The sequence below is a fragment of the Pagrus major genome, chromosome 15 (genome assembly GCF_040436345.1).
Source record: "Pagrus major chromosome 15, Pma_NU_1.0".
Classification (NCBI taxonomy): domain Eukaryota; kingdom Metazoa; phylum Chordata; class Actinopteri; order Spariformes; family Sparidae; genus Pagrus; species Pagrus major.
Genome location: NC_133229.1, coordinates 29,948,640 through 29,971,906, shown reverse-complemented (window position 1 = coordinate 29,971,906; position 23,267 = coordinate 29,948,640). Strand labels below are relative to the sequence as shown.

At 40.4% G+C, this 23,267-nt stretch overlaps 1 protein-coding gene across 1 annotated transcript; it reads right to left on the bottom strand.

Moving 5' to 3' along the window:
• Positions 1–8,183: 8,183 nt before the first annotated feature.
• LOC141009069 (high-affinity choline transporter 1-like) lies at positions 8,184–16,457 on the bottom strand. The gene is made up of 8 exons (XM_073481480.1): positions 16,274–16,457; positions 15,040–15,156; positions 13,847–14,002; positions 13,607–13,755; positions 11,854–11,997; positions 11,517–11,670; positions 8,997–9,214; positions 8,184–8,744 (listed from the first exon to the last, which is right to left on the bottom strand). The coding sequence occupies exons 1-8, from the start codon at positions 16,455–16,457 to the stop codon at positions 8,184–8,186; spliced, it is 1,683 nt and encodes a 560-aa protein (XP_073337581.1).
• Positions 16,458–23,267: the final 6,810 nt, after the last annotated feature.

Genomic DNA, 23,267 nt, shown 5'->3' with positions numbered 1-23,267 from the left:
ATCCATTTTGACTGAGGCACAGGCTAAGTACCCTTCCAACTCCCCTGTACCTTCTGACCTTCTGGACTTCCTTGAGGAGAAGAAATCATCTTCATCTGATGACTGTTGTCCAACTGGGTTTGGTGCTGGTGGATTGGGGGTTGGATGGACTCTCTTTGCTTGATTGAAAGCCATCAGCTTAGATCGATGCTTCCTCTGAGAAGAAATAAAAGGTTTTCATCAGTAAATCAATCCATGTGGTATTCATTAAACACAATGAAATTAAAACATTGATAGATAAGAGGTTTTCTATTTCTATACTCACCACATGTTGTCTATTGCATTTCATGAAGCGCTATTCTTGCTAACAGAGATTCCTGAACATATGAAAATAACCATTAAAACAGTTGAAGGTACATATTCGTAAAACATCAGTTTGTTAGTTCGTAGTGCGAAGTACAATTCTTCACTCAAAACGTAATCAAGTAAAAATTACCTATTTTAAAAACTACTTAAAAAATACAAAATACACAAAAAACTACTCAATACAGTAATGTGAGTTAATGTATTTCGTTACTTTCCACCTCTGCAATTCAGTGTGGTGTGTCTCAACATTATATTGTAATAATGGTATGATATTATAAAAATGACAACATTAAACATTGTGACATTCTGGTAGAATAGACACATCCAGTTTTTAAATCTAAACTGGGAAATTTCACCTAAAGCATGATATTTGATATTTGCTGAATCATTATATATTTTAACTGCTGACAGTTGATTAGAAAGCCATTTAACAACATCAGACAGCTCAGAGTGAAACTGGAGCCTTGATTGATTATTATAAACTCAAAAGACACGGACAGAGATTTGTCTGATTGGAATGGCTGACTGAAGCATTATCATTTATTGTTTTAGATGTGCTTCACTGTTGCATAATCCTAAACTACAGACTAAAACATGTTCATTACAAGCTCTTGGTGCCTCCATTGGTTTTTCTGAGATGTTGCATAATGACAATTTGCCAGCGTCTATAATTCAAATATTATTTAGAAATTGAATTACTTTGAATTACTACTAGTAGAGGCTAGTTCTCTTTCCAGACAAAGCAATGAATTAGTAATCAGTAAAAGAGCACCAAGGATCCTCTTTCTCCCTGGACTATAAAACTTTACAACACATTGTAGGAACACATGTCCATCACCTCTGCATTACATTGAGGCCCTGTTGTTCTTGTTAACTCTTTTCATCTGGATGAAGACGATTTACAGGCTACAGGCTGCCACCTTATCTCCTGGCAGAGAGGACAGTGTTTTCCTGGACCATAAAGACTTCAAATGAGGACAGTTTTAATTAATTTACAACTAAACTCCCATTTTTGAACTTACTTTCCCCTCCAAACAGATAAATTCTTCCCTCACAGGTCAGTCTGAGTGAGCATGGAGTCACCTATTCTCTCCACATCAGGAGGGGCCGGAGCTATCTGGTCATCAGAGACCGTGTTAATACAGAGTCTTTACATTTGCAAATTAAGTAACACGTCTGATGCCTCTCTCTCTCTCACCCTCTTTGTCTCTCTGACTTCTGATTCACAAACACACTCTCCAGAGTGGACACCAGACACCTTCTGACGTGTTGTTCTATGCTATTACTCTGTCTTCTGTTATTTACGACACATCTGGTCTCACTATCTGTGGGACATTCCACCCAAATGGTCTCTGTGTTCCTCCAGATTTCAGACCATTTCTAATTAACCATTAAGTCAGTATCTCACCCTCTTAGTTCTAACACATTAAGAAACAGTAAAAGAAGTTCATAAAACTGATCTTTTTCCCGTTTCTCTACGATTAAGATTGACTGAGATCAAGTTTTAATGTTTAATCTGTCCTGTGTTCGGTGGAACCACAGCACCTCCTGATGGTGAGTCCTGGTACAGTTGGACGAGAAATATTCTGTTTAATATGTTCATGGTTATAACCAGTAAATGTCTCTGATATGTCTTTGTTTTAACAAGTATTAAGCTAGAACTAGGAGAAATATGTATATGTGATTTTAATCACGTCATAATCCTTTTCATGATAGACAAAGTACATCTATTGAGCCATGGTGAGATTCTGTGAAAGGTGAAATACTGTTTTGTAACGTTTAAATCTTGGAGACAAAAGCCGGCAAGCCCTGCCCCCCAGACACGCCTTGATTTGCAAATAATAAAACGGAGAGATCACGTCTCTCGAGTCAGTTTAGAGTTTTTTTAGTAGTTTTCAGTTTTTAGTTGTTGTTTAAGTTTTTAAGTTTAAGTTTTCTTTTGTTTTAAGTTTTTCTTTTGTAACTTATTTTTGAAGCTCTTTACTCTACTTTGAAACACGCTCCAAGACAGCGATCCCAGCAGAAGTGCTCACACGTTGATTTTTCTCACTTTTATATTTTTCGCAGTATTGATTAGCTTCTTTTATTAAGTTTGTACCAGAACAAAGTTCTGTTTTAATTTGTTTTATACAGTTAAGTATCGTAACCTGCTTTGGAAGAAGTGAACTTAATTTAGATTATCTTGCATTAACTAACAACGGAAGATCCGCCTGATCAACGTATCATCCTCAGTTATTTTATTCAAGAAGTTAGATTTAGTTTACAAAGTCAGAGCCTGAGAACCACTCGAAGAAACGAAGAAGAACATCTTTATCACAATCATCATCACGACACTACAGCAACTTGCTGTGTCCGAGACCGTGCAAGCGGTTTCCAACGAAAGACTCTTTGACAAGCCCCAGCGCTCGCTAGCGGTACCATCCCGCTGGGCACTGAGCCAAGATCTCACCGGGTCGGTACGGGACCAGCTGCCCTCTCCCTAAGACATCGGACCGAGGTGTCCAACCGGCTGATACCGGACGAGCTGACCATCGGCCATTGGACCGGGACTGCCAGCTAGAGCCGCAAATCACCCGAGGGAATCCGCCGCCGCGGACTCCGCAACTCTGCTAAGAAAGTAGGCTCTCCATCACTCACAACAGCTGGATTCACACATGATACATGAGATGGTGTCTATGGCTCTGATTCTGATCTTTTAACTTAAGAGAAATTCGGTTAGGGTCTCGTTAGTATTAAAAATTACTCCCGTAATCTTTAAATGCTTCAACCTAACTCGTGATCTCACCATCAGCCCATATTCCACTAGTAACCCATTACTTAGTTATTCCATATTTCCTGTTACCTGTTGTTATTCATTTAAATTGCCATTTCATTTATTTAATCTGAATTAGTTAGTCAATAAACATATTTAACCGTATGTCATTGTCTGTACATGTTTGTTTTTAAGGTGGAGAACCGATGGATATGTGTAGAATTCACTACTTCATTTATGAGATTGAATAAATTGATCTGAAATTGATTAGAATTGATACAAGTTAACCTTGTCCAGTCGAATTTGATTAATTACCTCCGGATTATTCAAATAGAGTGTTCTATTAATTGCTCTTGACTCTTGGCTTTTGCTCATCACCCTTTTTGGGCTCTCCATGGTAAAGCCCCCCTGCTGGCCATGCGGCCAAACGGCATGAAAGGGTGTTGGCTTTTGTTTTTCCCATTTTACTGAGTGAAGCAAAGCGCCAGATTGAACTCTGAACTGAAAAGAAAGACTGCAAAGATTCCTAAAAGCCATAAGGAAATCCCGCCGTTTGCTATATAAAATAATCATTAATCTTGTAATCCTCCATCCTTATGTAATCAACTTTTTGACTTTTGAAGACTTTTTGGCTCCTTGCATCTTAACTCTGGGAGAGCACATAGGTAACAGAAACACTCACCTGAAGTCATAGAGACAATGTTTTATCTTTTTTCACTAAAATTGTGTTTTTGTTTTACTCAAATTTTCACAATGTCCCAAACATCAATGAGCTAGGACTGGGACTCGTACCAATTTCTAACTTCAGTTTTATTGCAAATTAAGTATAATTTTATGGAGAGAACCAGGAGTTTATTGAATAATGTGAGGGGACCGATCCAAACTTTTTTGTTTTGATCTTAAATGTACACCGTATTAATTTTTTATATACTATCCAACTGCAACAGCTGCGACCACATGACTGAAAACCATGAGAGAAAAAGCTGACAGTTTGAAGATGGTTGGTCCTTGAGTGTCTGCTGCTCCTAGAGTCACTCTGTGTACACATGAGCTCACATTGTTATTTCTGTGAAATGGAGTGACTAGCACCCAAGGACAATTATTGAAAACAGAGTCGACTATCTACCCCTCTGTAACTTTCCACTTACATTGTGGACAGCCCAGTGAAAGATCGGAGAAGAGGGAAAGGCAGCACGTGAAGCGTTCTCACCACATATATGAGATAATTTTAAGCACTCTTTAGAAGGGGCACCACATCCATTGATTAATTGATTGATTTATTAATTGATAAAGAGGAAAATAAATCACATCGAATGAATCAGTCTTATATCTGAAAGTTGGAAATTCTGATTACATTGACCTCCATCTCTGTCACACTGTAAGGGAAAACACAAATACAACAGCTTCATTCAAGATACTTACTGAACTACTAAGGGACATGGATGATGAAGAAGGACCACTAAACATATATACGTACATATATACAAGTAGAGTGGATGAGACATGAATGAATTATGTCGTTATTACACGTTTGCTGACAGAATGAGTAAATGAATGAATGAATGAATGAATGAATTAATGTAATCGAAAACCATTCAAGAACGCAATAATGGGAATACTTCACTAAGATCAATAAAAGTAAAAATCATTTAAGAATTAGCTCTGCCTCAACTCTCAGACAGGAAGCATGAAAATGGTTATTTTCTCCTTTTCTGGGGTTATGGATGGGCTGATGAGGCGAATTTCTCAAAAAGCGCAAAGCATGGCGAGCAGACTGAGTGATCGTCGGTCGCCAGGGGACAGCCAGATAATAACTGCTGTACAGTAGATTCAGGGAAGCAGCTGGTCTCACTTCTTCAGGATGACGTATCCAGGCTTAGACAAGGTCTATCTGAGCCCACAGAGGAGACACACAGCCTGTGCTCTCCCAGAGTTAAGATGCAAGGAGCCAAAAAGTCTTCAAAAGTCAAAAAGTTGATTACATAAGGATGGAGGATTACAAGATTAATGATTATTTATATAGCAAATGGCGGGCTTTCCTTATGGCTTTTAGAAATCTTAAAAAATGGGAAAAACAAAAGCCAACACCCTTTCATGCTGTTTGGCTGCATGGCCACCAGGGGGGCTTTACCATGGAGAGCCCAAAAAGGGTGACGAGCAAAAGCCAAGAGCCAAGACAAGAGGATGAGCTGAAAGAAACAAGAGAACCAGGCCGGCATGTGTTGTAAAGTTTGATAATCCATGGAGTCAGTGTGCGAGACACGGGGGGGGGGGGGGGGTCCTGAAGGGCTCGACTCCCTTGATTAACCCATGAGACCCCCTGAAAACCTCAAAAGCAAAATTTGAAGGGGGTCTCAAATTTTGACAAAAAAATTAAAAATAAAATATTGTAATAAAATATAATAAAATGTCACCAATGGTCATTAAAATGTGTTTAAGCTCACCATGTCCAGTATTCAGAATCGAAAACATTTATTCACAAATATGTTGTATTTTTTGCCAAGCAGAGCCAGCGGTCCTGTGCACGTATGCAAATTAGCCATGTGCGCCAAACAGAAGAAAGACATAAGGTTGAGAAGTCATACTAAAAATGGCTAACAAGTGAAAGCTAAACCAGAGTGTATCACTCACACACTTTGGGTTCACATTAGGGATGCAACAATATTCAATATTTTATCAAACCGTTCAATACGCCCTGTTAGGTTCAATGCACAAAGGCAAACAATACAATACAATACAGTACAATACAATACTACAATGATGTTTGCTGTTTATCTTGATTGGATACTGCATATGTTTTTTATGGAAGGCAATTAAGATAAGTGTTAAATTTTTATAATAAGGTTTGTGGTTTGACTCTATCTGCTTTTAATTATTTTTACATGCAATATTGCCTTTGCTAGTGTGAGTAGTTTTATATTAAGATATCAAAACCGTACCGCCCAAAAACTGTGATGCATACCGAACTGTGGGAAAACTCTACCGTTGCATCCCTAGCTCACATCCAAAAAGGTGGCACTCAGAGATGAAGAGGCACCGAAAGACGATGCCGGTGCAGCTAGCACAGTGGGCCCACTCGCTACCAGAACAGAGGATCCTCTCCCACCCAGTGACTCTCCAGAAGAACAACATGAAGTTGAGGCCGAGTGCTCTGAAGATGCAGCAGGCGCTGAGGTAACGTTAGCTGCTACTGCTGCTAGCACAAGTGACTTGCCGGCTGGTTGGACAACGAAGCAGGTGGGCGAATGGAAAGACGGCAAATTATGTAGGCCTTGTGGTTGGTTGTGGTCTTAGAGAGAGCACCCACCGTGGTGATGTTTGGCTTGTTGTAGGCTGTCTGTCTGTCAGGGGGATGGCCTTCCAACACCTCCATTGTGAAACACCTCCACTCCGAAACACCGCTGTTCCGAATCCCACTTTCAAGTTCCAATTACTTCCCAATAGGGTTGGGGTTAGGGTCAGGGGTTCCCCAATAGCCTTTTTGGAAAAGCGGGGTCTTTAGAAAAAATGGGAAACCCCGCCATTACGAAGAATGGAAGTCTATTTTCGGAACAGCGGGGTTTCCGAAAGGCGGGATGTAACCGTCTGTCAGCACCCGCCGTGGTGATGTTTGGCTTGTTGTAGGCTGTCTGTCTGTCAGCATCCGCCGTGGTGCTTTTTTCAATTTGAGAGATGGCCTGTTTGCACGGTTAGGCGAATGTGCTTTGTGTATGTGTTCAATGATGTATCTGTCTGATCGTATTTGCTGTAGATGGATGGTTAAACAATGTCACACGATCGGTCATACTGCAGGCTCTCATTTGCAAGTGCACTGATTGCGTGCCAGTCTCCGACAGGCTATACCTGGTATTTATTCAGTTGATTGCTCTTGTAAATGTGCCAGATTGGTGCCAATTATTGTCGTGTCTGCATTGTAATGCACAACTTTGCCTCTCCTTGTTATAAAACAATGTGCATCCAAACAACTTTAGCCAATGCAACCTCCTATGTCAGTGATGCTTTACGAATACTATAGCATATCGGATTGTCAAAAATTGTTAGGTGTGTGTGTGTGTATGTTGTCATGTAGGCTATAGACTGATTGTCTTGGCTTGCATCCGTGAAATATTATAATGTTATAGGCCTGCTGCATATTGAGAAAATTTAGATCGGTATTGCGCAACAATCAGGAGATGGGGACCCCCCGAATATTGACGGGTATTTCGCACACTGCATGGAGTCCTTGGCGCTCTTTTACTGATTACTAATTCATTCCTTTGTCTGGAAAGAGAACTGGCCTCTACTTGAAGGAAAGTAATTCAATTTCTAAATAATATTTGAATGATAGACGCTGGGAAATTGGAAACTCACTCCTTCTGTCATCAATATATGCAACATCTCAGAAGAACCAATGGAGGCACCAAGAGCTTGTAATGAAACTGTTTTTGTCTATAGTTTAGGATTATGTAACAGTGAAGCACATCTAAAACAATAAATGATACTGCTTCAGTCAGCCATTCCAATCAGACAAATCTCTGTCCGTGTCTTTTGAGTTTATAACAATCAATCAAGGCTCCAGTTTCACTCTGAGCTGTCTGATGTTGTTAAATGGCTTTCTAATCAACTGTCAGCAGTTAAAATATATAATGATTTAGCAAATATTAAATATCATACTGTGTCACAATGTTTAATGTTGTCATTTTTATAATATCATACCATAATTACAATATAATGTTGAGACACACCACATTAAATTGGGATAAAATCCTTTTTAGTTTTATCTTTTATAAAAACGAAAATTTACCAAGACCTATACTACACCTTGCAGCCAATTCATCTAGGTGGTGAAGAAAAACCTTGAAAACCCAGTGTGCAATGAACCATGCAACTGAGAAGCCAATCTCAAATACAAAATTCATTCAGGGCTACAGTATGTGCTGGGTGACTTACTTTTATTGGAGTGAATAAGCAACATCTTGGAACACATGAACGTTTTATAGTACATTGATGTTTTTCATAATTCTCCAGAATGACTGAGATATTTACTAGGATCTACACTTCTATATTATACTTTTAGAAAACAGATACTACTGTACACAGAGTAACACTAACACCTTGTGCTAATCATTGGCTCTGATGCCTCGTTCTGAGAGTTGTTCCTGTTCAATTTCTCATTCTCATCATGTTCTGTGGTGTCACCTATTGGTGTCAGTGGTTGTGGTGAGTGCTGGACTTTCACTTTGAACACGTCCCACTTCTCAGGAAGCATGCCTTTGTTGAAGAGCACAGAAGCCAGATAGGAGAAAAACAAGATGGCAGCAATGGCAGACAGCACGGCGATGGTCCTAACTGGAGAGTACTGGACATAAACACCGTCCTCAAGAGTGCATCCTGGGAAGTGTATGACTGGTGCTAACCCTAGTAGTGGGGCTCCACTGAGCAGTCTTAATGGTATTCCCACCAGAAAGCCCATAATAGCCCCGTAACCATTGGAGATGTTGAAGAAGAGGACGCAGAGGAGTTGAGGGAAAATTATGTTGTAGGCCACTTCAGCAGCCACAAACCAGAACAATAGCATGCTGGTTTTCAGGCTGGTGAGTGATGTACCAACCAAGCCCACTACCAACACAGAAGCACGGATCACCCACTGAATCTCTCTGTCTGATGCCTGAAGAGGAAAAAGAAGAGGGAGAAGAACAGGTAAATGATAAATGAATGAGACTGTCCTGCTTTCAAATACCTCTATCCCTGCTTTCTTAGCTCGTTTACCATCATGCTACTTTATTCCATTCATTCTATTCTGCATCCATTGCTTCCATTTTAAAATAAGTGTGACACCTTCACAATAGCAAACAATGGTTTAGTCAGGATATTTTTGTTGTGATGAAGCACATTGAAAAAAAATAGTGATTTTTTTCACCTGAGGCCTCAGGATGTTCTTGTAGATGTTGGAGCTGAAGACAGAAGCTGCAGAAAGCAAAGCAGAGTCAGCTGATGACATCACAGCGGCGGCCACACATCCAATACCGATGATGGAGACGGCAGATGGTGCGAGGTGTTGCAGGGCGATGGGCAGAACTAGAGCTGCTTCCCCACGTTCAAATGGAGATGGTGAACCATAGGTAGTCAGGTTCCAGTCTGAAGCATGGACACAAAAGAAGGAAAGACTGAAAAATGGTCACATTATCTGTCTTAGTCTGCTGTATATACCAAGAGGTGAGCGCTGTGTGATAAGATTGACAAAGCAGAGAGGGCTGTGTTGATCATTTAACCACGACCTGCTATTCAAATCACACCACCCAAATGCCCCAGGTGTCTATCTGCAATGATATTCCTCGGGACATGCTGAACAAGTTTGTCTTAGTCTAGCTGTGTGATATCCTCATCTTTTCCCCGAATCAAGAGACTCACATACAGCATGTTCACCAGGATCTGCAGCGCCTCTTTGACCACCAGCTCTTCATGAAAGCAGAGATTGAGTTTCGTATCTCCTCAGTTTCATTCCTGTGTTTTGTCTTATCATCTAACAACATTCAGATGGACCTCGCTAATGTTAGTACTGTAGCTGGCTGGCCTATGCCTACCAGTCAAAAGCTAGTGCCAAGTTTTCTCAGGTTTGCTTAATTCTATAGAAAGTTATTTAGGAAGTTTCACCTCGGCACCCACGCTTGCAGTTTGTGGTGGGGGTGGATGCCGCGGATGTTGGCGTTGGGGAGATGCTCCCTCATAACTCCACTGAGGATAAGAAACTCCATCCCTGTGCCTTCATATGTCAGAAGCTTTCCCCTACAGAGAGGAATTCAGATGTGAGGAACAGAGAGCTGCTGGCAGTGAAGGAGGCATTGGAAGAGTGGCTTCACTAGTTGGAGGGAGCGAGCATCCTCAGCTTGTTTGGATCCACCACAAGAACTTGAAGTACATCTGCAGCCAAGCGACTCAACACCAGACAGGCCAGGTGGGCTCCACTTTACTCTTCTAAGAACACTAAACCTGACGTCCCGTCTCATCTGTTTGACTATGACTCCTCTGCCAAGTCTCCAACCTACAATCGGCCTCCTTCCTGCGTTGTTGGAGGTGGGTTGTTAAAAAGAGAGTCGTACAGAGTCCTCTCACTCCCAGGTCATCCGTTAGGCCCACACCTTCTGCTTCTCTTGTAATCCTTGAGTCCAGCAGACTATCTTCATCATAAGACAGTGCAACTGGTTTTGGTTTATGGAAAAGGAGTTAGGGGAGTATGCAGCTGCTTGCTCAGTATTTGACCAGAACAAAGCCTCCCGACGTCCTCCTCCAGGACTCCTATACCCACTCCCGATGCTGCATTGTCCCTGGTCAGGCATCTCTCTGGACTTCATCACAGTCTGCCTCCTTTTAAAGGTAACACTACCATCCTCACTGTTGTTGACAGATTCTCCAAAATGGTTCATTTTATCCCTCTATCCCAACTGCCCACCACAGAAACGGTGGAGGTGTGGTTGTCCCATGTGTTTTGCCTACATGGCTTTGCAAGTGATACGGTTTCTGATCGTGGACCCCCATTTATGTCAATGTTTTGGATGGTATTTTGTTCTCTGCGTGGAGCCATGGTCAGACTCTATTCCGCCTACCTTCCCCACACCAATGGCCAGGACCGAATGGCTTGACCAGGAGCTGGAAACTGGCCTACGCTGCCTCCTCTCCAAGAATCCAGCCACCTGTAGCAAACACCCCATCTGGGTTCAGTATGCTTGCCATGCTGTCACTCTGGTCAGCCTTTCCTGAGGTGTAAACACTCATCTGTCATCGTTGTCGTGTATTGAATGGGGCTTGCCAGAACAGGATGGCTGATTGCCGGCAATTACCTGCTCCCTGTTACTGGCCTGAGAAAAGGATTTGTCTGTCAACGCTGGTTCTCCTCCATCAAGTGCTTTCTTACAGTTGTCACCTTGGTCGTTGGGGCAAGGCCAGTACTCGGTGGATTGGGAGGGTTATGGACTGGAGGAGCGATTGTGGGTTTCCACCAGCAACATTAAAGACCCAGACTACCATGTATCTTGGCATCTGCCCTCACTATTCCACTTTCACGTTAATTTCAGGAGATGTTCAATTGCACTTAAGCTGAGTGAAAGGTGGCTTCCATAAAGTCGACAACCTTCTGGTTGGACAGTCTTTCATGACTGTTAAAGTAAATCATAAATCATTTGTGTTCTTACATTAATGATTGATAAATTGATAGATTTTTGTTTTGAAATCATTTAAAAACCAAAGAAAACAAATAGTATCATAAAAGCTTTCAAGAATAATTGGTTAAGAATAACAAAATGGAAACAGAAAGAATATAAAACCTTTACAACAAATTCAGATAAAAGAATTCTCAAAAAATAACACAGTTTACAGTTTACAATGATCAGAATATAAACAGTAGCTTTGACAGTTTACCTCAGTATGTAAAAGCTTTTAATACCTGTGGATGCGGTGGCAGCCCCAAGCAGTATGGGAGGTATCATAAGTACAAGATAGATGAAAGCAGCAAGAAAGCATGAGCGCTTTGCTGTGGCTGAGGAAGAAGCTGACAGGGTCCTCTGGTGGACGCACTGGTATCCCAGACTCCCCAGTGCCTTAAAAGTAAAACAGTTAGATGGTTAACTTAATTACCAGTGTGGCATCTCCGTAAATCAGTCAAATGATAGTTATTTCCCTTGGACACTTCATGCTGTTTTTGGTATTAACCTCTGGCCACAAGCTGTTTTAATCTTTAGTTACAGTGAGTTATTTCACAGTAATATTTGTTGTTTACTTACAAAGAATAAGAAATCATCAATCATGATCCAGGTCTTTTTCAGCTCTGGTTTACCAATCCAGGGAGCGTGTAAGGTGTTGTTCATCAACGTCTGGCTGATATCCGAGACAGAAGGATTCATCAAAACAAAGGGAACACAGAGCCACTGCAAAGACAAATATACAAATGTAAATGATCAACACAAATTTTAAAGGTGTCCTTTGGAGTTTTTGATGCCTCGCTTTAAAGTGTTTTCTTGCAACAAAAGGCCTGACGTTCTATCAATCTTTTCACACTGCACTAAGCCCAGGGATAAAGCATTCTTAAAACCTTTTGTGGGAAATTAAATAGTTTTGAATTCTGTAATCAATGTATGGTAGAGAACATATCAGGATGTGAGGGGAGGGGAGATTCCCCTTCACCTAAGGTGTGGCGGTCAGAAAGTCATATGAAGGGCAATTCTCTTTGCCTGAGGTCTTTACAGGAAGTAGGAGTGGGCGATATGGGCAAAAGATAATATCTCGATATTTTTTGGGATTTTGGCGATAACGATAATTAGTCAATATCCTTTAAAGTGTGATTGGAATTGTCTGAGTTAGGGCTTGTGTCTATGGAAATGATAATTTTTTCCTCCGTCTTCCTCGGCATCGTTTCAAGAATATTTTTGTCCAGACCGATCCACTGAAAACGACTGAAAAAGCTGTAGTTCCCATTCCAGGCCTATAGGTGGCGCTTCAAATTCACCAAAAACAGAGAAGAGGAGACGGAGCGAGCATGCGCAAAAAGCTTGCACGCCGTAAACAAACAGACAGTAGACGAAGAAACCAAACACAACAAGAAGAAGACGAAAATGGCTAGTGCAAGGAAACCAGAATCGTTTGTGTGGACCGATAATGAGGTCGAACTGCTGCTGCGACTCACACTCGACTACAAGGCGAGTAAGTTGCAAGAAACACGAACACAAGGATGTAGTCCGCCATTGTTGTTGTTGTTGTTATGAGACGTCGCGGGGTTCAGAGGTCGAAGGCAAGAAGTCGAGGGGTGGGGCGAATCCTGCCATGCTGTAGAGAGCGCTGCTGCACCGTGTATTAAGTGGATGTGAGGAGTTTCCGCGTGCGTTTCAATATTTTTAGCAAAGTAATTTAAATACTCGATCATGGAAATTTGCACGTCATCAAAACAACAATGACGATATTATCGCGAACAATATATATCGCCCATCCCTAACAGGGAGGTAGATAGGATGACATTTATGGGAGCGTACCTATGTTCCCCGGGTCCTATGTTCCTCGTTTATCCCATAAAGGTCCTATGTTCCCCGTTTATCCCATAAAGGTCCTATGTTCCCCGGTTTGTTCATCAACTGGCAACAGCGGGGAACATAGGACCCTTTTTCTAAGAAAGGGTCCTAAGTAACTAACTCTAACCCTAACCCTTTTGGGGGAAAGCGGGGAACATAGGACCCTTTTTCTAAAAAAGGATCTTATGTTCCCCGGTCACATACAAAACGGGGAACATAGGACCCGGGGAACATAGGACCTGGGGAACATAGGGATGATCCCGACATTTACATTCCAATAAAACATCAAAGGGTCACTGTCCGGCAGATGTAATGAAAACTGGCATAAGAAGGCTTTCACAGTGGAACAATGATGGCACATTCCATAGTAGGCTGACCCTGACTTTAGCTGCAGGCTGGCTGGCCCTGCTGTAGAGTAGGTTAGTGAAAACCCCTAATGAAAATAGATTATATAAAGCATATATAGCAAACAAACCAGGCTGATGAATATGAGGACCAGCTGTATAACATCTGTGTAGGCCACAGAGTAGAGACCTCCCAGAAGTGTGTAGGTAATGGCGATGGCAGCAGAGATCCAGATGCACAAAGCAAAGGACAAATCCAGGACCACGCTCATAATTGCTCCTGTCAAACACATTCATACAGAAGTGTAAGAACACAGTTTATTATACATATCTGGATGTATGTATTTAAAGTACATACATATATACTGTACCTAAACCAATTAATGTTGCTGGCACAGTGAGCACCTCCAGAATAATTGAAGCCAGGCTCAGTCCAGCTGTCACTACTTTTCCATACTTGATATGGAAAGGGTCCAGCATCGTCACATAGTTTGCTTCTCTCATTGGCTTGACGAACACCAAACCAACTTGATATGAGAAAGGACAGACCACAGGACAAATAGAAATAAAAATAGGGTGAGGAAAATTTCATGCATCCATTTCTTTTCAGCCTTTTAACGTGTAAAAGAGCAGAAAATAATGCAACCTGTGTTACTCCACCTCACTCTACCTGCACCTCATTAAATCGTTTATTTAGTTTGTATTTCAGTCCAGTCTTTTGTTCAGTCATTGTCGAGTCATTTGCTTAGTTTCTGATATTTTGCTTCCTTTCTTTGCTTTTGCCTTGTTTCCATGATCCTGCTTAGCTTACGTTATCTTGCTGTTCCTGTTTCTCTGATGTTCCTTTGTGTTTGCTTGTTCCTTGTATTGCCGTTATCCAGATTAAAACTTCGTCCAATGCACTTCCTGCCTGCTCTCATACATTTGGGTCCACCTTCTGCGCTCCAGCGTGACAAATTCACACAATCTTTATTACACCAATTTTTATTTTTGGTGATACATTTTTTGGCATTTCATTTTCCTCCTGTTTTAATTGTGTACAGTTGCCATTACATTGACATGTGAATTTCAACCTGTCTGTTTGTCAGCTGCATAATTTTATTGCATAATCACTGGTGCCAGTTCCCGTTCATGACATTATAATGCTGCATTCCAGAAAAAATGTCAACCTCTTTCTAGAAAAAGTACAACAGAACATCACTGACACTAAAAGTCCAACTTTTGTGTAAATCTTGATGTCACTCAACAATGGCAGCACCCATGGGGAGGGGATAGGATGTATTTTTAGCTGACAGTATTTGTATTAGTTAAAGTTTTTTTGTTGACTTTTGCAAACGAACTGCCTGTTTGCCTACTTGTACCTGCATGTAAGCTATGTCATCAATAAATCCCTGAAGTCATCCTGCTGCCTACTCTGTCTGCGTTTGGGTCCTATCTCTTTTGCGTGCATCAAACTTCATTGTTGCCTACAATATGACTTTCAGGTTTAATTAAGTAGTCTATATGTGTGTAATTATACAGACAGAAATACAGTATCTTTTCAAATGTAAGTTTAAACTCTTACCAATTGAAAAAGACAAGCTGTATGCCAGATGCATCACGATTGTCCATGTTAGTCCCATGGAGGGCGTGTACACCATCTCAACTGTTCCAACAATGGCTCCTCCTCCAAACCACGTAGCTACAGGATGGATGATCACACATCAAGTAAAGGACGCAAAGCAGCGGACAAAAGGATGGGTGATAATTCATCATTAATAAAGTGAAAGGACAAGGAGACGGCACTGCTTTCCAAGTGTAACAAGGAATTAATGTCAAATGAATTAAACTCCTCCTCTGTGTAATTGTCTAGATTTTGAAAAAACCTGAAACCCAGAAATAAAAAAAATCTGTCCATGGTGATGATGACTTAGTTAACCATGATTCTGAAATGAAAAAAATCATTCAGCAAGCTTTCAAGCTGCTTAGTCTTGGACACAATGCTGATTATGTTCAAATGTCCATCAATCAGTCTTTCTGATTTTATTTTCCTAAGAGTAAGCTGGAATTGCCTCAAACAAGCCTCAATTAAGGAGGTGCAAGTGACTGACTCTTGGAACTGAAGACCGTTGGCTGTTTTCAACTGTTTTTGTTGTCTTTTAAACTGAAGTTAGAAGATATGCTACAAAAAAACCCCAAAAACTAACGGCACTAAGTAGAGCAAAATCCCTCTGTCAGCGCCCAACAGTCCCATTTTATACTCAGTCATAGATGGCAGCCACCCAAATACAACTGGTGTTTGAAATACACATCCCTGCATTATTTTCTGAGACATTAATGAAAATGTTGAAAAACACTGACAATGAAGAGTGAAAAGATTGTCTGGGTCTGCTCACCCCCCCTCACTGTACATGAAAACCTTCACCTCTGTCCTACAGAGTCTCTCCAGGCACACGGCCCTGTGCAGTATTTCAGTAGTGAAATAATTCATGTGCAATATTTCAGTGTGTGTTTTTATTGTTAAGTTAATTCATAGCGTGTACTTTTTTATACAGTGTACATTTTGCTCCCTTTGTATTTCTTTGCTCCTCTCATAGCCTTTCTCTGCCTTTCTTCTAGCAAGCTAACTTTGAGAGACACACCCAAGAGTTCCAGTCTACCTGTGCCACCCTGTGCCTGTGTAATCGGCAATAAAATATATCTTGTTGCGAACTGGAAACTGTGTGTGTCCTTTTGCAACACCTACAATATAGAGAGAGAGTTTTGAAATCACAGTCATACAGTTTCCATCCTAGTTTTGCCATCTGTGCTCTCCTCACCTGTCATTGTGAACATCCCCACCACCCAGTTTATGTTCCGGTTTCCCAGCAGGGTCATCTCCACTCCAGTGGCTGCACTTTTCTTCTGTTCCCTTTTGGACTTAAAAGAAGCCCAGATGCCGGTCCCAAGGACCAGGAGGTAGAAAAACACCATCGCTATCACTCCTGGGATGTTGACAGCCATGATGGACACGTTGACTGGTTTCTTCACTGGCTGATGTCTGAGTGTCTGAGTGATAGACCAGCTGAGTATTTATAAAAGGAGGGAGACATTTCAGAGGAGAAACAGGAAAAACAACAGTCTCCTCCAACTGAAAGGTACATTGATGCCCTCTGGTGAAGAAAGCCAGCTTCAGTTGGCTGGTCCAGCTGGTTTCATTGTTTATCTTGTGATGTTAACAACTGGACAGTTGGAAGTTATGTTACTCTCATATATTTTTTTATTTTTGGCATTTATTTGACTTGTATTTGAGAGAAACTTACACTCAACACTCTGTATTCTATGATGTTTTATTGGTTTTTAAACCCTGGTCCTCACAGTTTCCCTTTGCTTTTAATCCATCTAAATTGTTTTGGTGTGAGTTGACAGGTTTTGGAGATATTGGTTGTAGAGATGTCTGCCTTCTTGAATATAATGGAACTAGTTTAGCAGCATATTAATCTTTATCTTTCAGTGTTTATACGTACTTATTTGTTTTGTTGTTGCTGTGAATTTAACGTTTCAGCCACGTGCTGTTTGTCACTGCTTTTTTTATATTGCTTTAAATTGTGTATTTATCATTTGATAGCATTCAGCCTTTGGTGCTCAACTTGACAAATAAATACATGCCTGTGTCAGCTTCTGGCAATTTTGTTAGCAAACATCACTGGTTTAGCAGTTTAAGTTTGCAGTTTGCAGTCACAAAATAGTGAATGAGTGAGCCGGGCCTCTAGGCTAGAATCGTCAGGGTTAATGTGTTTGCTAACGTTAGTTGTTTTTTAGCTTAAAAGCTAGTGAGTGACACCAGCAGAGCTTTACAATTAACTTTATAACTTGTAAACGTTTGTCTATCCTGTTGTTGTAGTGACACATACCAGGAAATGTGTCTAAATGAGCATAACGCAGAGCCGGCCCGAGGCATAAGCGAACTAAGCAGCTGCTTGGGGCCCCCTGGCCACCAAGGGGCCCCCAATCGACATTTTTTTTTTTTCAGCGCACTGAGGTCAAGGTGTGTGACTGGGCGCGCGAGCTGCACACAGGAGTGAGAGTAAGTTTAAGACTATTCACAAAATGTGTTTTAAGCTCAGGCAAGAATGTTTACTTGAAAATGTATTTTGTTCATTAGTGTAATTTACAGTATGTTTTCTGTGAACTAAAGAATATGCTGTGATGTGACTATGAGTTATGTGGCTGGGAAAATGTATTATTTGTTTTTCTGTTTTTTATTTTATTTATTCAGAAAGAGCCACTGCTGTTGTGTAGTCAAGTCTAGAGTCACTTTTAACTAGAGCAAATGTCTAGGACACAGATAAGTGTTTGAAGTTCATAAGCTAACTGAGGTTTACCGTCAGTGTGACGTACAGTGAGGAAAAATATTTTGTTTGTTTGATACTGATTTACCTCAAATCCTCAAGATTGCAGTGTTAATGTTGTTTCTTTTATAAATTGCAGTCGGAGAATAAAAGACCCACAATAATTATTCTACTGTGTCCGGTCTCCTCATTTATGACCTGGCCACACTTGTTTACAACAAATGCAACAAATGCAAATGCTCTGCTGTTGTATTTTGTTATTTTTCAATTCAAGTTCAGTAAACCACACTTAGTGCTTCACTTTGAAAATGAAAGTTTAAAATACATTTGTGACTTTAGTACCCTCTAAAGTTAAAAGGTGACTGATTTGGTGTAAATAACAACTATATTAATACAGGGGTCTACCAAGCCCAGGGGGCCAGAGGTCTAGAGGGGCCAGGAGCCCCAAAACATTTGTGGCATGTGAGCAAGGATGGATTACTGAATGAGCCTACCGGACCCAAGAGGTGAAGGGGCCCTGAAGCCCAAGTCGTTGTGTGAAGTAACTACCTCAATAAGTCAAAAAGCAAAAGGCCATGAATCTGAACGACTTTAGGTATTGCCCTTCACCAGCTGGCCACCCCAAAAATGCACCAGAATACAGGAAATCACATCTACCAAATTCAGAATTTTCTGGGGGAGGACCCGCAGACGCCCCTTCCCCCATTTGCACCCACTTTCGTATAAATAAGGTGGTGGTGGTGGGGGGGGGGGTGCTTATGCATCTGTGCCCAGGGGGACAGTAGTACTGTATTAATACAATGTATAATGTAACATAATAGTTTGACATTTGTGTCAATAACTGTCAGGCACAGGTGACTCTGTGGTGGTCAATTGGAATCAGAAGTTATGTGACAATTTGTTGCATTAGTGCCTAAAATCGTCATATCTTATGACATGAAAATAATTGTATATAAAATGAAAATGGATTATACCTTTCTTAAGTTACTCACTTTATCAAAGTCCTTTATCATAACTAAACTGTGATCCATTATAGTTTTGTGAAAATTAATTAAATTTGTGTATTATTTTCTAAATCATTGCTCAATGTGAGACCTATGTCGTCAGTCTTTCAACGTATTTTCTATTTATTGTGACAAACCTTGCTATAAAATTATAAAAATATTTGTGACTCTTGCTCATACTATTTTCTATGTATTCCATGAACATTTTCACGTTTTATCATTCATAAAAGTATGTTATTTCCACAATTTGGAATGTCACTCCACATGATATAGCGTCACACCATATGATCATGTCGCCATGTGTCAATGCAAAACATGTATGAACCTTCCTATTGGTGAGTACTGATCACTCATATGGCAGGAAATATTAATTAGGGTTGAGATGAGATGAGATTCTCTGCATTTCATAACTGCGTTCCTCTTAGTTGCACTGCCTACAGTGTTCTAGTCCAATGATATTGTAGATATCATGTATTGCCAGGCTTTAAGAAATCTGCCCCAAGGCCTTTTGAATCAACAATGAAGGCTCCATCTAAAACCCTCCCTCAGACCTTCCTATTGGTCAGCGAATGGAAACAGACCGTTGTCGTTTACTTTTCTTTTCTTTGCCTCAGCAACTCCTCTCTCCTCGCAGGGTGTCATTATTTGCCTCAAGCTGACAAAAGAAAAGGGACTGTATGGTTTAAGACGAAGACAAAACATTGTTTAGACTTAAACAGCATTCTAAGGTTTCTGTGAAGGGGTCTGCTGTGTCTGTCTGATAAACTAGAAATCTGTATCACCGAATAAAACTAAACTAAACTAAACACAATCTATTGTGGATAATTACAGCTTCTATGTGATGATGGACCCAAACAAATGTTTGAAAGGACAAAACATACATTGGACTTTGTTATTTATTGTTATATCTGCAGGAAATTACAATTCGTATCATATGGTGTGACAATCAAATCATATGGCGTGACAGGCAGACATGTCACACCATATGATAAAGAGTCACACCATAGTATGTTTTCTGCATTTAGCACAACCTTGAGTCTTGTAGCTACACATTAACATGCTGACAAGATGCTAGCTATGACAAAGCAACATAGATTTACATGTAATCATGACAAAAAATATAAAATTTCTTTTGCATTTCTATGAAAAATGTGTCACACCAAAAGACATCCGGAAGTGGGACCTTTGTCAGAGTGCCAACAAAATCTGATTTATTGAAAATATAAAAATGATAACTCAGCTCAGAAACCTGTCATGGTCTGGTATCGATAGTACTAAACAACCTTGCTGAAGAAGGACCTCTCATTCCCAAGGATGTCAAAACAGTTGCCCGTTGAAATATCCCAAAATGGTGTCACACCATGTGATTGTGATGTGTGGGACAAAATCTTTTTGATCAGAACTGACTCAAAACATTATGCTTGGACTTTGAAAAGAGTAGGCTCACAAATAGACATCTGTATTATTTTTCTGTATTGTTTTGAGAATTTTTGCATTTATTTTTCTTAGCTTTATTCAAGTTCTTACTTTGAGAAACGAGTGTCGGACAGTCACACCACATGAGTTTTGTTGTGTTTGGTTGAAAATTCTGAAAAAATGAGTGATGAACTGTTTAAATGTTGAGTATGTTCACATAAAGCATAATCTTCTGCACAATATTGAGAGGGTTTTTGACAAATATATTATATATACATGTTTGACACTAAAGACAGCAAAATTGCCATGTCACGTCACACACCCACATGTGGATTTTTTTTACACACACACAGATCTGAACATGCACACACAGATCTGAACACGCACACACAGATCTGTACACGCAGATCTGAACACACACACACAGATCTGATTACACACACACGCAGATCTGAACACGCACACACAGATCTGATTACACACACACACAGATCTGAACACACACACACAGATCTGATTACACACACACGCAGATCTGAACACACACACACAGATCTGAACACGCACACACAGATCTGATTACACACACACAGATCTGACTACACACACACACAGATTGAGATACGCATTTGCAAATAGTTTTGCAACAATTATAACTCCATAGTAGTGTAACAAAAACATTGTTACCTTTGGGTGACAACAGTTGGTTTTCAGGTCTCGTCACTTGGAAAGCATATAGACACCACAACACTCGCATCTTGAGAATCTTAATTATAGAGCATGACTGCCTTAACTGGAACTGACTTTTGCAACTAGATCTGCTGCTGAACTCGCTCTGGGCGAGCAATGCATGCAGTAGTTGATGTCCTGCAAAGGGTAAATTTGTCACAAACTTGGTGGTGCTGTTGGTACCACTCTTTAGTATATCACACACATGCTCATGGGGAACTCGGGTGCAGAGTGTAATCTTCTTAAAAGCAACTGGATTGCAGGACGATCATGTTACGTTGTCATTGTAGTGTCATTTTGCAGTCATTAGCCTTTAGTCATTAGAGGAACAGAATATAAAAACAATGGAAAGTTGCTCCGGTCAAAAAACTGAATGCAAGGAGAGCTGATCGGTTGTGGAAAATAGAAGTACGCTAAAGATATCAGCCATAGAGTGTATAGAAAACTCAGTAAGGGGAGGAGACAAAGTCAGAGAATATCAATTGCTCATTTCTCAAATGCCTAAAGTAACTTTTTCAGAGTGTATATTTGTTGTTGCTGTGAATTTAACTTTTCAGCCACGTGCTGTTTGTCACTGCTTTTTTTATATTGCTTTAAATTGTGTATTTATCATTAATGTAAAACACTTTGTGGCGCTCAACTTGACAAATAAATACATGGCTGTGTCAGCGTCTGGCAATTTTGTTCGCAAACATCACTGGCTCAGTCTGGCTGGAAGCCACTTTTACTTGGGAAACAAGTTTTCAGTTTGCAGGCTGGAATTGTCAGGGTTAATGTGTTTGCTAACGTTATTTTTTTTTTATATATATATAATTTATTTAAATATAAATATAATATAAATTTAAATATATTATATAACTTGTAAGCATAACGTGTTGCTGCTGTAACGTTTATAACCTAAAAGTTTATTCATATATTTCTATATCTGGATTCTGCTTGATTTAAAATAAATCTATCTTGAAAATGTTCTGGGGACCTTTGTTGCACATCATCCCCGTCTCTCTCCCTGTCCTGCTAAAGGGGCTAGGGAGCTCATGAGGGTCGGTGGTGCTCTTGCTGCTTGAAAGCCCACACAGCCAAAAGTGTAAGTCTGGTTGCTTCCATAACTAAATGCCTGCAACCAGCACAAAATGTCCCACTGATACAATGTATAAAATGTGTGTGCGAAATTAAATTGTTGGGTTTTAATCAAGATTAAGAGAAATGTTATAGAATTTTTTTCTTGGTCCTCTCCACTCTAGCGATGATGTCACCCAATCTAGCTTCTGTAAAACACACATATTATAAAATCTGTAACAGACCGAAAATATCCACAAGACACAATGAAGTTCATTTTCTTGTTCCTCAATTGGTTCAGAGAAACATGGGGTCCATTACACAGACGTCTAATCTGCTGTTACTACCTCCGCTGCCACATTAAAGCTGGAGCAAAAAATGTTCCCATGATATGCGTTTGTACATTTTTACAGAGACCAGCGAGGGGGAGAGTAGTACAGGACCAAGGACTGAACCTTGGGATGCGCCACACGTCAGCTGGGCAGATGAAGAGACATAATGGTCAATGCCCACAGAAAAACTCTTGTCTTACAAGTAGAAGGCAAATCAGTCAAGAGCAGCCAAATGATGAAGCCTACCAAGCAGAGTGGGATGAGCAACAGTGCTGAGAGAAACCGGGTGAGGTAGCCTGCAGTTAGGCCTCCCACTGGACCTCAGGACACAGAGATGGCCGAGAGCTGAAGCAAAGTAAACGCCTACTTTTGCACCAGAGGGGCAGCGTGTGTGTCATATATCATGTTATCCATATATCTTTAACTGTATTTTACAGAGTTACAGAGTAGCTCCTGGAGCACTAAACGCTCAGGGACCAACCTCGCCATCTTCAATCTGTCAGCTGTTTCTCTCATTGTTTTTCTCCTCACTCTGCTATATTTTCTTCTCATTTTTCAGTCATGTGTGTTTATGAAATGCAAATTATACATTCCCGATATGTGTCCTCACTATTGAACATGCTCTTGATTCTCTGTTGAACCTGATGGCAAAGTGAAAGAGTTCAAATAAACGTGTAAATTATTTATTTATTTGTTTTTACCATTAAAAGAAGAAATAAGACATTGATTTATTAATATTCTGATACCTACATCTACCATGATTAAACAGTTATATTAAAAAAAACAGTTATATAAAATCCGTTGCTATTGGATGTGTGAGATGTGTCCTGATTTCCAACCACAGGAGGAACTTTGAACGCAGCACAGAAAGGACGCATGCGCACTGGTCGCTTGAATCCGATTGGTCCGTTTCAAACTCAGACCGCGGTTGTGTTGTTGTGTTAG